Raw genomic sequence first — 14,694 nt, 5'->3', positions numbered from 1 at the left:
GCCAGGCGCAAGCCAAGAACAGGAACGGTGGTTTGCCTGTTCTCCCCTCCTGTTGGCGGCATGAGCGGAACACGTCTCAAGCCACTTCACCGCACAGGACGATAGATTACATTCCCCGTTCCATCGCCCGGCGACGAAAAATGTAGGTACCTATTAAAGAATGCATTGATACAGATTATTATTTATTAGATGCTGCTTCCACATCCGATTGATCGATTGATCCGGCAAAACGACGTAAGTTATATTCTAAGCTTCAAGTTAATTCAAGCCAAATACAGAATTGCATCAATAACTTATTGGATCGGACGTTTTCTGTTTGATTGTAAATACTTAGTTTAAGGTCCCTCTGTGGTCGAAATACGACCGTTTTCGTCCACAGTATAGTTAATAGTACCTATTATAGAAAATGATAATATGTTAGACTGTGTTTTCGTCTCTATTTTTATATGAAACAATAATAAATCATCTTAGCTCTTAAGTATTGAACACGAAAGGCAATATCTTATGACCTCTACATATCTATACTAATATTACACAGCTCAACAAAAAAAAAGTTTTTTGTTGTTGCCCTGGATATTTCTACGGATTTATATAATTCAACTACCCAGTTTGCGAATGTAGTCCTTGTACGGTGCAACCGTTCAAAGCGCATCATCATCATTTTTTGTATGCCACAGCATTTTCATTTTCATATAGCGTTAGTTCACATTAAAACGTCGCGAGCCGCGTACGTGTGTAACTCAGCATAGCAATAAAGCATATAATATTAGCAGCCTAGTTTTTATTATCAGCAGCAGCACATCCTCAGGTGTACGAACCGTAAATCTTTATGGTCCTTCGAGCTTAACCGTAAGCAGGACCCATTCGCGTGTGTTAAAGCGTAACTCGTGTAGTGGGAACTGCCACGTAAGTTCCAGCAGCAGCGGTGAGTCCACAGCTTTTTACTTATACTATCTATCGAAGCGAAGTAGCATTTTCATCATGGAAGATCTAGTAGCTAGCCAAAACATGATCATCGAAGCGATAGAAAAGCTCCAAATCAATTTTAAGAAAGACGGTGTCGAACGAAAGACCCCGGCTCATATTAATAAGCGATTAAGTGTGTTAGATTCTTACTGGCAAGAATTTCAATGCAATCATATTAAAATATGTGAATATGACGATAAATCGCATGAATATTTTAGCAACAATATTTATAAGCGAACGGCCGATTTTTATTATGAAACGCGTTCTTACATAATGCGGCACTTGCCAGCGGAGAGCAAGGAAAGCGCTATACCTGCAACACCTGGCTTAATGTCTCAGCCGGGAACAAGTAAGCAGCAACAGGATTTTAATCCTCAGCCATCATTTAAATCGCAAGGTACATCGAGCAAACTTGATGAATTATTACATAAACAAGCAATTAACTTTAAGGCTTTTAAAAGAACTGTAACAAGTATCGATGTTGAAAAAATATGCACGAAGTGGAAATTCGAGGATGCCCTGCATCAGTTAAATTCCCGATGGAGCGTTATTGACTCCCTTCATTGGGAAATCGACAGCATTCTGGACGGGGAAGACGTTGATTACGAGAATTCTTTCACTCGCCACGAAAGCATTTTCAACAACCTTAAAGAAGCGATAAACACAAAGCTCTGGTCAGTCTCTCACAGAGAAAATATAACACCGAAGGTTGACATTCCGATTTTCAATGGAAACTATCAGCAATGGGTATCTTTTAAAAATTTATTCAACGAAGCAGTACATCTAAATCCATCCTTATCGAATGCCCAAAAAATGCAGTATCTGAAAAGTAAGATCAAAGGCGAGGCAGAACGCCTCATACAGCATTTATCTATAAGCTCACAAAATTATACTTCCTGTTGGGAAATATTAAATCACAGATACGAGAATAAAAAGCTTATTTTTACATCTCACATAAATGTAATTTTAGGTCTACCCAACACGCAGCAGCAATCGCTAACACAAATTAAAAACATGCACGATGCCACAAAGGAATGCCTGAATGCCATTAAGAACCTTGGTGTTGATACAAGCACGTGGGACCCGATGATCGTTCATATTTTAGCGCTCAAATTAGATACTGACACTCATAACGATTACATCGAGTCATTGAAAAATCCTAGAGAGCTACCAACACTTCAAGAATTTCTAAGTTTCCTCGAGATGAAATTTACTGCATTAGAATCATCTAAGCGCAAGCAAGAGCCACCTAAAACATTCCAGCACCCTCAAAAACCAACACCAGCAGCATATCCTAAAGCATTCCAGAAATCACATTTATTTAAATCATTCGCTAGCAACCATAATAATTCATCGCAAAACGGAAAAGGTATCAATTACACAACGCAAAACTGTCCAATATGCAACAATAATCATGCAATAATATATTGCAATAAATTCGCGGAATCTCAACCTAAACTGCAATTACAAACAATTACGAGGTTACAGCTATGTCAAAACTGCCTGTATAATCATAATGGTAATAAGTGTTTTTCCACGAAAAGATGCCGAGTATGCAATGAGAACCATCATACTTTGGTTCATGAAGCGTTCGCACAGCGGACATCCCAAAATACAGCTAGCACAGCAAGCCTCGAAAAACAACCGAAAAATAGCTCTAACGTGTCTCTGGATGATACACAAGAAATTTTACTAGCAACAGCTCAAGTTTCAGTTCAAGCTGCAGATGGTTCGTCATTAGTCATGCGTGCTCTCATAGATCAAGGATCACAGACTTCCCTTATAACCGAAAATGCAGCCCAGAGACTCGGTCTGCCGCGTCAGCATTGTAAGGGAGTGATTTTAGGTTTAGGAGCGAAAGAGAACACGTGTAAAGGCTTTATGAACATAAAAATATCTTCACAATATAGCGATTATTCATTAAATACAGGAGTTTTTATAATGAATCATGCGGTGAACAATCTACCAAACAAATCGTTCAACAAACCAGCGTGGTCATTTATTAACGACATACAGCTAGCCGATCCAGAGTTTTATCGACGCCGACCAGTCGACTTATTGTTAGGTGCCGATGTCTATTCATCTATTATCATGGAGGGAATTATTAAGCAAAGCGAATCTATTCCTGTAGCGCAGCAAACACGCCTTGGGTGGATTTTATGCGGCAACGTAAAGTCGTTCCAATGTAACGTTGTCATGGTCGACGTGGATAGCCTTCAAAAATTTTGGTCAATTGAAGACATTAACGAAAACATAGATATATCACAAGAGGATTATCAATGTATTCAGCAATACAAATCAACAACAACTCGTCAGTCAGATGGAAAATACGTTGTTCGTCTCCCTTTACATCCAGACGCAGACGAAAAGCTAGGTTTATCGAAAACAAAAGCATGCGCGCAATTTTATCAATTAGAACGAAAGCTACAAAAAGACGACAATTTATTTAATAAATATAAATCATTCATAAACGAATACAAAGAATTGGGTCACATGCACTTAACAATAGCGCGTAACATGAAACCTGCCTACTACATGCCGCACCACGGTGTACATCGAGCCGATTCGAGTACTACGTCATTACGAGTTGTGTTTAATGCATCCGAAAAAACATCGACGGGTGTAAGCCTTAATGACGTCATGTATAGAGGTCCGAATTTACAGCAGGATATCTTATTATTAATTTTAAATTGGAGACAATATCCTTACGCATTTATAGCAGATATCGAAAAAATGTTTCGACAGATTTTAATTTCAAAGCAAGATCAACGTTATCAGCAAATAGTTTGGCGCGAAAATCCGAATCAACCACTCAAGGAATATACTTTGTCAACTGTTACGTATGGTACAAAAGCAGCGCCCTTTTTAGCAATGATGACGCTCAAGCAGTTAGCCAAGGACGAATGCAACCGTTACCCGATAGCAGCGAGGGTGTTAGAAGAACAATTTTACATGGATGATCTTCTTAGCGGTGCATTTGACATCATATCAGCGAAGCAATTGCAAAGAGATCTCATCGATTTACTCAAATCGGGAGGATTTAATCTCCACAAATGGTCAGCGAATGAGTCATCATTATTAGAAGACGTTGATAAAGCAGAAAACCTAGCGAGCGATACGTACGATCTTAAACATCAGCAACAGTTAACGTATAATACTAAATTAGAAGCAAAGAAAATATTATCAAATGTCGTTACAAAGAATAATAATATTTCAGCGAACTTTATTAGCGATTTTATTGATAAATATAGCAGTTTTACATATGCGTCACGAGTACTAGCATGGATATTGCGAATATCCTCGTCCGTAACAAAACAACATTATTTAACTACACAAGAGTTGCAAAATTCACAATTAAAAATTATAAAAGCTATACAGTATTTAGAATTTAGTCAAGAAATAAATGATTTAAATAGCTTAAGTAGAGTAGATTCAAAGAGCAAGTTATTATGTCTTAATCCATTTCTAGACGAACAAGGTTTATTAAGAGTTGGAGGTCGTTTAAAAAACAGCAACATCTCATATAACATGAAACATCCCTATATAATACCACAGAGCAGTCATCTTACAAATTTATTATTGATTTAGCACATAAGTCAACTTTCCACGGTGGAGCGAGGTTGACGAACTCTTGGCTACGTCAGCGATATTGGATACTCGGTGGAAACAGAGCGGTTAAGAAACGTTTATATAATTGTGTAATATGCAAGCGACATAGCCCGGTAAAACAACTACAAATAATGGGAGATTTACCCGGAGCTAGAACAAACCCTACAAGACCGTTTTATCACACGGGGGTAGACTTCACGGGACATGTAGACGTGAAATCAAGCAAGGGTCGCGGTATCAAAACAAGCAAAGGATATGTGGCCGTATTTATCTGTATGGTCACAAAAGCGGTTCACTTAGAGTTAGTATCAGACTTATCATCATCTACTTTTTTAGCAGCGTTACGTAGATTAGCAGCAAGAAGAGGAACTCCTCGTCACTTATACAGTGACAACGGAACGAATTTCGTAGGAGCCAGCAAAATTTTAGCGAATGAATTTATTGACCAGCAATCTATTTTAACGGAGGATTTTTTCACGGAAATTAGCGAGATGCAAATTGAGTGGCACTTCAATGCACCTTCCTGGCCTAGCGCGGGAGGACTTTGGGAAGCCGCGGTTAAAAGCCTAAAATATCATCTACGTAGAGTCCTAGGCGATCAAAAGCTAACGTACGAAGAGTTCGCCACTCTACTTTATCAGCTAGAAGCCTGTCTAAATTCGAGACCCCTATCTCCTCTATCTGAAGATCCTGATGACTTAGCATATCTCACACCTTCCCACTTTTTAGCGAGCGGTCCAATTTTAACAATCATAGAAACCGAGAGAGATGAGAGAACGAGGTGGCAATTGACGCAAAAAATATTAAGTGATATTTGGAAACGGTGGCGAGCTGAATATTTAACGTCATTATCAGCCAGAAGCAAGTGGAAAACATCAAAGCCTAACATCAAGTTGAACGACATCGTGATCATACATGACGCTCTTCTACCTCCAGGAAAATGGGCGTTGGGTCGTGTGATTGAATTACACCCTGGATCGGACGGCTACGTCAGAGTCGTAAGCGTAAAAACTAAGACGGGCATTATCAAGCGACCGATAATTAAATTATCTATTCTCCCTGTTAACACGGAAGAAACAAATCAGCAAAATCATACCAGCAGCTCATCACCAGCAATCACCGCATTCCAATTAAAACATTCATATACACTTATTATCTATCGTTCATGTAAACATTATTCATTTTAATGCTCACGTCAGCTACAAACATAATACATAGTAACAACTTCAATATAACAAGAATAAACGTCGACAAACATTTTATATTCTTCAATAAATTAACATAGTTGAAGATGGATAGAAATTAATTAACTACTCCAATAAGCAACCCAATTTATTTATAATTAATTATATCAATCATCTGGAAATCATCAGCTGTATGAAACTTTAAAAAGTAATATCCATTGTAACATCGTATTATACAAATAAGCCACGATTCTAAGCAATTGAAGTTCCATAACCGCATGTTACTGAATCAGCGTTTCGATTCAATGAGGCGCACGCGACCAGGCCTTATCAATGGTGTCAGGTATATTATTGCGAATACATTGTCTGAGATTAAAGCTAAATATTCATGATTAATTCACATAAAGAGCACACTTTTAAGATAAATATTGAGCCGGAGGTGTATCCGAAATCCAACCAACATTTTAAAAACACCGGTACCCATCAAATTTGGAGCTGGGTAAAAAGCTACAATGACTCCCAGCTCTCGGGAAGCGCATTCAGGGGATAGCAGCAGCAGCGGGCCTGTGGTGTGCGTGGCGGCGGCGGCGGTCACGCCGCGCACCCGCGCGCAGCGTGCCATCAGTGACCCATGTGTTAGTTTTAGTGAAAAGTGTGTGAGTGTAATGTGCGTGAAACAAAAAGCAGCGCAATGTGTGTGTGTAACAAAAAGCAGAGCAATGTGTGTGTGCGTCATTCAGTGAATCACTTAATAAAAGAAACAATTCCCTATTTTAGAACAAGTGTAGCCTTAAGATCGATAGCATGATTGTCGGGCATCATTTGTTAATAGCTTTAAGAATATTGTTTTCACCTTGTAATAGGTTAGCTCATCGTCATTTCATAGCTTTCATTTCCATCTTGTTGCCCGGGAGCATGTACGGTGCAACCGTTCAAAGCGCATCATCATCATTTTTTGTATGCCACAGCATTTTCATTTTCATATAGCGTTAGTTCACATTAAAACGTCGCGAGCCGCGTACGTGTGTAACTCAGCATAGCAATAAAGCATATAATATTAGCAGCCTAGTTTTTATTATCAGCAGCAGCACATCCTCAGGTGTACGAACCCTACAGTCCTTAAAATTATTCAATTGGCTCTAGTTTTTTTTTAATGTGGGTTCATATTATGTTTAATTTTCTTACGGCTCTTTAGAGTACGGGTTGCTAACAAGTGCTTATTTTTTGGTGAATTACGTTTTCTGCACATTCTTCGCTCAGACTCAATGCCCTATTCTATAAAACTGACTATAGAATATGAGAATAATTAATAGTTTCTCTAAAAAAATCATTTTAATGCACAACAATTGTTCGGTTTGTATTGAGTTGAAAAAACCGAGTAGCACAATGGTCAAAGTGGATACACCAAATTCCCTTGATGTTTTTATTAATGGGATCAAACAAAGCAAAAGCATTGGGAATAATTAATAAAAATGGGAATTTAGGCCTTTGAGGGAATCTAGAAGTATAAGAAGAATAGGTACCCTACGGCCCCACAGGTCGGACGTGTCGAAAATTGATAAAAGATGAAAAATTAACAAAATTAATTGAATGTGAACTATGGAGAGGCATAGTATTGGTAAATTTAAGGTAAATTTAAAGTACCAAATTATATAGAAATTGCGCAACAGGTGTTGAAAAACTCAATATTTTATGAGCGAAGATACGAACATCAAGGTATACTTTCCCCACAGTCTCCTGGATATATTTCCAGTAAATCTGGGAAATTTCTTTAAGAAACAGGCAGAACGCATCCAAAAATAACTAAAAATTATGGAATAAAGGTATCAGGGTACATGGGATCGTCAACTGATGGCAGATTGCTGATGGTCCTTAAGAAACGATTGTCCCTAAAATAACTATAGAAGAGAAGCTTATAAAATATATTTTCTTGTACTATTTCATAAGTTTTGATGATTTTTCTCTATTTTCATATCTATTTTAATTAATCAAAAACTAAAACAAAAAAAATAAGTAAAAATTGTAATAAATAAATGATATTAAACAAATACACCTTCTAAGTATTTCATGCTGCGTTTTAGAGTCTAATAAGAAAATAAGGATTAAAAAAAAACTAGAGCCAGTCTACCAAAACCATTAATAGTTTTATTTATAATATGCATTAAATTATTAGAAACCACTTTCACACCCAGGGCAACAAAATCATTGTTGACCAGTGTTATAAAGCTGAAGAGTTTGTTTGTTTGTTTGAACGCACTAATTTCGGGAACTACTGGTCCGATTTGAAAAATTCTTTCGGTGTTAGATAGCCCATTTATCGAGGAAGGTTATAGGCAATATTTATTTTCATCACGATACGGGCAACAGGAGTGGAGCCACGGGGGTGAAACCGCGCGGAGCAGCTACCTAGTTGTCTATATAAGTAGCTTTAGCCTGGATAGTCTCAAAACTCAGTCATCCTAAGGTTGCTGCTTGACCTGTTTTCATCTGGAATTTCTAATACGCGTTGTTTCTGACCCGTTTTGGCTGACTGATTTTAGATGTTTCATTTACATATAGTTCGTTATAAAATGTAAGTATGTAGGCTCTCTGATATTTTAGGATGGGTATCATAACAGAAGGCCTATTATAGGCATTAAGTTTCTGTCACAGCATCGATTACAATACAAGCCTTGATAAATTATATTGTTAGTATATTATAAAAATGTCTAGGAAATGACGTTTATAAATAAGTGATCTACCTCAAGGTGCCATGGTACGTATCTACAGGAAAATTATAAATAATGGTTTTTAATTACCACTCAATTGTGGTTCTATGCTATCTAGTAAATCTATTGTGGTATAAACGCGTATGAATGTATGTTAGTGTTTATATTTCGATGGAATCAAAACGACGGAACCGACATTTATTCTGATTAACCGATTTTAATATGGAAATAAATTAACATGTTACCTATTTAAATTTTTATTTTACTAAAAAAGATGCTTCGAAAGTGAAAAGATAGGGAGCGCTTTTTTTTTCAAGAAGACAAAATAACATCTTAGTCTTCTAAGTTAAAGTTAAAAATAAATAAAAACACAATGATTTCATTACATTTATTGTGATTGGAAAATACACTGGATAAGTCTATAATAAGAACAATCATAATCCACTTGGGAGGCTTCGTCTTATGAATCCGTATAAGGTTTCCATTGAAATAAATTCAATCAATGTCACTATCTTTTTACAGTCGATTTGTTTTAAAAAAATGAGCGTGTGAGCACATAATATTATGTCAGTAGTGAAAGTTAAAACTTCGTTGGCAAGATTAGACACAACAATCGTTGCCATACTCTATGAAGTTACGGTTTTGCCATGACGCGACCTTGAAATTTTACTCTCAACGCGCCTAAAGAAGTTTCACTTCAATAACTTTTATTCAGTAAAAAAATGCCACATCAGGATGTCCAGATTGACAATAGGTTGGAAGGCTCATCAAAGATGAAAGGAGAATTTTTAAGTGGTCTTCTTCATTTACTTGTATCTTCATACTTCAAATTCCTAAGATCTTAAGATAATATTATATCCTTTCTTTTCATAAAAAAGATGCCTCACTTTATAAGTAGATATTTATGTATGTAAATTGTAGGTATATCTTCTTAAAAAATACTTCACTTTGCAAAGAAATTCGTCAACATTATTATAACATTATTAAGCAGTTGAACATAATATACCACATTAGATACTACTCATTATTATAATCTTTTCCATTAGCTTGTTATGTATTTGTTACAGAATGTATGTGATCTTCGTTCGATATACGAAGTCCAATTAAATTGAAACGGCCTCTTATCCGACAAATACAAATAATAATCCAATAATAATTAATTGAAGATAGTTTCTCAACCTTTGGATATGTCCTGTTTTGCTTATCTGTTTAAAATGTGTGAAAATATAAGTTAGAAGTTTCAAAAGTGTTTTTTTTTAATCCAGAATCACATCGTAAAGCATGATGTTTATGATGTTGTTTTTGTTTTCTTCTTTCTAATTATATAATTAAAATGTTGCACTTGTATTCAAGAATTCAAGAGGTGTGTATGTTCATAATGAATTTATTTATAGTTATTGACGTAAATCTACTTACCTACCTACCTACATAATATTATGTACCTACTACATAGTCACAGAGATCGACACAGGGTATGTTTGGCACGCGTACGACGCCCATCTAATTATCTTTAGTAAGTATATGGTGCAAGTATTATTTATAATAATAATATTTTATGCAAGTATGTAATTGTATGTTCTATTGATGAAAATTCTTATGACGTAGTTATGTCTCATGAACGTATTTTCAGTTTTAACGATGATATAGAATTTCTGTATTTTTTTGTGGCAAGCGATAGTCAGTAGACTATCGCTTGCCACAGTGAAGTGAACATGAACGAAGTCGCGATAAAAGATAGTTTATATTAATAGTTAGTAAGTATCATATTAGCTAAGCTAGCAAAACAACGGAAGACTCCCATGTCTTATCAATCAATCAATCAATATGATGTTGATTTTTGAGATAAACGTGGCCTATTTTTCTCTAAATTAATATATTTTTCTTCCAAATTTCATACAAATTGCTCTTGTTAATCCGGGAAAGCGTAACAGAAGGAAAAATTCTCGCATTTTTATTGTACATATAGAAGTAGGCATGGATAAATGTAATAATAGCGTATCAACTTCATCTATTAGGAAGGTGTGGCTCTGGGTAATAGAGAGAATTGTTATTGAGCGTATAATACGATAAAGTATGTAGTGCTTTTAATAAATTGTTGATTAAAGTATTGACGTCATCGAAGTTCATTGTTTATCTTGTTTGTATTAAGCACAGTATTAAGCCATAGTTTGCCAATAGAACACGCCTATATATACGTGTCCTGAATTCGTCAATACAATATATTCTATAATATAGAGTCTATAATGTACAAATCACGGTATTTATACAATAAAATTCTAATTTATCTTGTGTGTTATGCTAAATATGCATCTCACATTTGTTTAACTGCCGAACTTTTCAATATTTTTTAAATCGAAATCATGTCTGCCCAATTGTTAATTAGAACTACTTAGTTATTACTTACAGCCTTTAGATGGTAGGTTTTGTACAAAGGAGACGGTCAATGACAAATTATTATTATTAAGTATAGCAATTACCTAAAGGCTAAAGGGAATCCCGATAAGTAACTACATAAAGTGTGAAATATTGAACTCTACAAAATAAATTTATGTTTGACTTGCGCTTAGTCATTGTTTATTTAATATTATCTATTCAATTAATAGACAATACCTACTGACTACTGTTATATCCATCGTAAACTATCTATATGTAGGTATGTAGTAGTAGTTTAAATTCCAGCCTTGTTATTAAGCAATTAATAATTATTAACCTAGCCTAGAGCTATGAATAAATTAAGATGTCGCTGCGTCGGTCACCGCTGCGGTTTTACAGAAATTATTTTTCTTTGATAATCCGCTCTTTTCCTGCCTTCCACTTAGGGAGTCTGAAATTAAGATTTTAGGAACCATTTCTTAGGTTTAGGCACAGATTAGATACTAGGTTTAGGTGCCAAGAACAACTAAATTCTAACAAATAAAAAAAACTCATAGGTTTTGGAAAACAAAACTTACTTTACTACTAACAGTTTTGAGCATTTTTGGTCGTACATTATATGAACAATCGAATATACATAATTTGGTCTTTTCCATATTTAATACATTACCTACAGCATGACTGACAATTTTTTACAATCTTTATCAACCATTTTTACAATCATCTTAATCGAGATGTTTTGGGCAACCGTTGCGTGGTTACGATCACGTATCGACCAAAGTTGAAGACGAAAGTCTTAGCCAGTGCAGGGTTACGTGACCTTTGCCTCGTCTATCAGAGTTAGGTAAAAATCAGTCTGTAGTTTAATTTACAAAATTGTGGATTACTCGTAAGTACTCGTTCTTCTTCTTTTTCTTTTTTAGTGGTATAAGTACCTACTGTACTTCAAAGTTTTAATAAAATTTGACTTTAGTTTAAAACTTCAATCGAAGTCGTTTTGAAGAAAAGACTCAAGTATTGCTTATTTACAGCAGGCAATTAATAAATTCAAGTATAATTTAGTTACTATAACGTCACCATAATTTTTTTTGTAATTAATTAAAACGTGTCGCAAAAGTAGAGTTTATAAAAAAGAGAGCTACCATATGATGTGGACCATAGTATAATCTTAAGAGTTTATAAAAGAGAGTTACCACATATCCTTATTTTAATTTAATTCCAATTCAGGCTGCTTGTCTTAACACAAAAAATAATAAAATTAAACACAGAAGCTGAACCAACCATGGACAATTGGACATGTTTCCATCGCTCTTCGACTCAGTACCTAAAACCAGGTCTCAATTCGTAAATGACCTGGACATACCAGAGATTCCTGTAACTCCATACATCTGGACTCCAGAGGTGTCACCAAGGCACAGTATATCGTCGCTCAGTGAAGAGGAAGTTAGGACAGAGTCGTCTGACTCAAGTTTAGCGCTGTCCAGGGCTATGACAGACTCGGAGATAGATTATGAGAGGTTTAGACGGGTGAGATTTGTTCAAGCAAGGTTAATTAAATTGAAGATTTACATAATTACGTATTTTAGTAAATTGAAGTCGTAGGTACCTACTTACCTACCTAAATAAATTCTTAACTTTTAAACAATAAATATTTTTAAAAATTAAAACTGATAAAATATGTAATTTAACAGTAAACACCAAGGATGTGATGATCCTATAAGCAAAAGCAAGTATTTCTTTAGATTATTATAATATATTATGTTATTCTGATATTATAAGTTACATTAGTGCAATGTATCTATCATCAAAATCGGTTCAGTGGTTTCATTGTGAAAGAGTAACAAACAAACATAGTATATTCTTACATATTACGACAATGTGTTGTAAATGTCGGCAAATAGTAAATTTAAATTAATATAAATTTTTAAAAATCAGTTTCAGAAAAGAACTCTCAGTGATCCGTGGTTAGAAATGAGAAAAGTTTTGAACTCTTTTCCCCCTGGATATTTAGATTCACTGAATAAGTAAGAAATTTTAATTTGTCCATATTTATCTATATTTTAGCAAGAGCAAACATTTCATTATTTCAATTTAATAGATGAACAAAAGACTTCGTTTAATTTTATTTATTAAATATAGATTTAAAAAGTACCTTTAAATGATTATAAATCTTAAATATCAGTTCATCGGTTCAAAATTTATACTATACTAGAGTTCCGCCCGCAGCTTCACTCGCTTTGTCGAAAACTTAAAAAAGTATATATAGGTACCTAGGTACTAAAAACTTCAAGAAGAACAACTCTATTTAAAAAAAAACCGTATCAAAATCCGTTACATAGTTTTAAAGATGCGGACGGACAGACTTCTGTAGTAACTACATACCTACTATGTAGCGGTTAATAGTCATCTACTAAAAACATCCCTTTACAGTTTCAGCTATCAAGAATCAGAATCCGAATGTACCGATACCGATTCAATAATCGGTAAACCCAATTACAATGAGGAATTACGTCTGAAGATGGAGCGGTTCTTCGAAGAGGAGTGCAGAGCGTTCAGTCCTGATGACCCTGGGTACATTGCGCTTCAGGAGGCTCTAGCTGATTCGGAAGTAAAGGTATAATTTTGTCAAGGAAAAAAAATAAAACACTTTTTGCCAGTATCCATTTATTTAAAAAAATCGTACTTACATAAGTGATAAAAAAATAAAACGCTTTAAAATATTTTTATATTTAATTTTTTAAACGTATTTAATATTTATTATAACTTTGGTTTTATTACGTTTCCTACACAATCGCAAGAAAATAGATATTTTAAATTTTAAAGAACGATATAAAATTAAAGTTTGCAAAAACATTAATTGCGTACCTATGCAATGACTTTTATTTATTATATTATATTAATCTTTTATTTATTTATTTAAAATAATAAAATAATTAAACTCGGACTAGACTGATCAAACAATCAAGTAATAATGAATCAGAGTTCAATAATCTAATTTCTAAGAATTCATTGACATCACAAACGAGGCGATGTGACTCGATTCAAATACATTGACCATAGCTTAGGAACAAAATGAATGAATTTCGCAAGATTTCAAATGAATATGACTCATAGTTTAACTATTAACTACTAGTATAGGTAGTATTATATTATCTGTGGTTTAACGTAATGTTGCGTGCGTATGTGTAAAGATTACCTACACATGAAATAAATAATAATAAAACAGTTGACAAGTGTGATAAAAGATTTGTCATTTGTTACAAGAGTTGCAAAGGCTTTCCTTTACCGGATGAAATTCAATAATATATTGTGATAATATTATGAAATCTACAGTACTTTATGGATAATATTTTTTGCTAATCTTTAATGTACCTAGTACTAATAAATCAATTTAAATGGAGCTGTAAAAATGTTTATTTTTATATTCTACTAGCGGTCCGCCCCGGCTTCGCCCCTGGTACATATTTACGTTTTCTCTACATAAGAACCATCCTCGTAATTCAAGGAATATAATAAAAAAAGAATTATCGAAATCGGTTCAGCCGTTCTCGAGTTATGCGCTTACCAACACATTTTGCGATTCATTTTTATATCTGGGGGCACGGTAGTGCCCCCGCCAAGACTAGCCAAAGAAGAAAGCGAAGCGCACGGGCACTACCTATCTTTTCTCGAAGCGCTTCGACGTTTTTTTGAACCCTCATAACTTGGGTTTGGATTATGCTAGATCAACAAAATTTTCGGGATATATTGTCAATAGCGGACTTATTGAACATATTAAGTTTTAATTACATTAGCTTTTATATTTCAGATTTTATTTATATCTAAAAAACGCTAATTTCGTCACTGACTCACTG

General features: G+C 34.7%; 3 protein-coding genes across 3 annotated transcripts; all 3 read left to right on the top strand.

Moving 5' to 3' along the window:
- The first annotated feature begins 1,239 nt into the window (after positions 1 to 1,239).
- On the top strand, positions 1,240 to 4,554 carry LOC123696250. The gene has a single exon (XM_045642322.1). It carries the CDS (start codon positions 1,240 to 1,242, stop codon positions 4,552 to 4,554), a length of 3,315 nt encoding a protein of 1,104 aa, XP_045498278.1.
- A 152-nt stretch (positions 4,555 to 4,706) lies between these two features.
- On the top strand, positions 4,707 to 5,762 carry LOC123696249. The gene has a single exon (XM_045642321.1). The coding sequence runs from the start codon at positions 4,707 to 4,709 to the stop codon at positions 5,760 to 5,762; it is 1,056 nt and encodes a 351-aa protein (XP_045498277.1).
- A 509-nt stretch (positions 5,763 to 6,271) lies between these two features.
- Positions 6,272 to 13,460, top strand: LOC123696248. The gene is made up of 4 exons (XM_045642320.1): positions 6,272 to 6,394; positions 12,122 to 12,367; positions 12,776 to 12,864; positions 13,271 to 13,460. The coding sequence occupies exons 1-4, from the start codon at positions 6,272 to 6,274 to the stop codon at positions 13,458 to 13,460; spliced, it is 648 nt and encodes a 215-aa protein (XP_045498276.1).
- The last annotated feature ends 1,234 nt before the right edge of the window (positions 13,461 to 14,694 follow it).

This window comes from Colias croceus, chromosome 12, assembly GCF_905220415.1.
Source record: "Colias croceus chromosome 12, ilColCroc2.1".
Lineage (NCBI taxonomy): Eukaryota > Metazoa > Arthropoda > Insecta > Lepidoptera > Pieridae > Colias > Colias croceus.
This window is presented reverse-complemented; position numbering and strand designations above follow the sequence as displayed.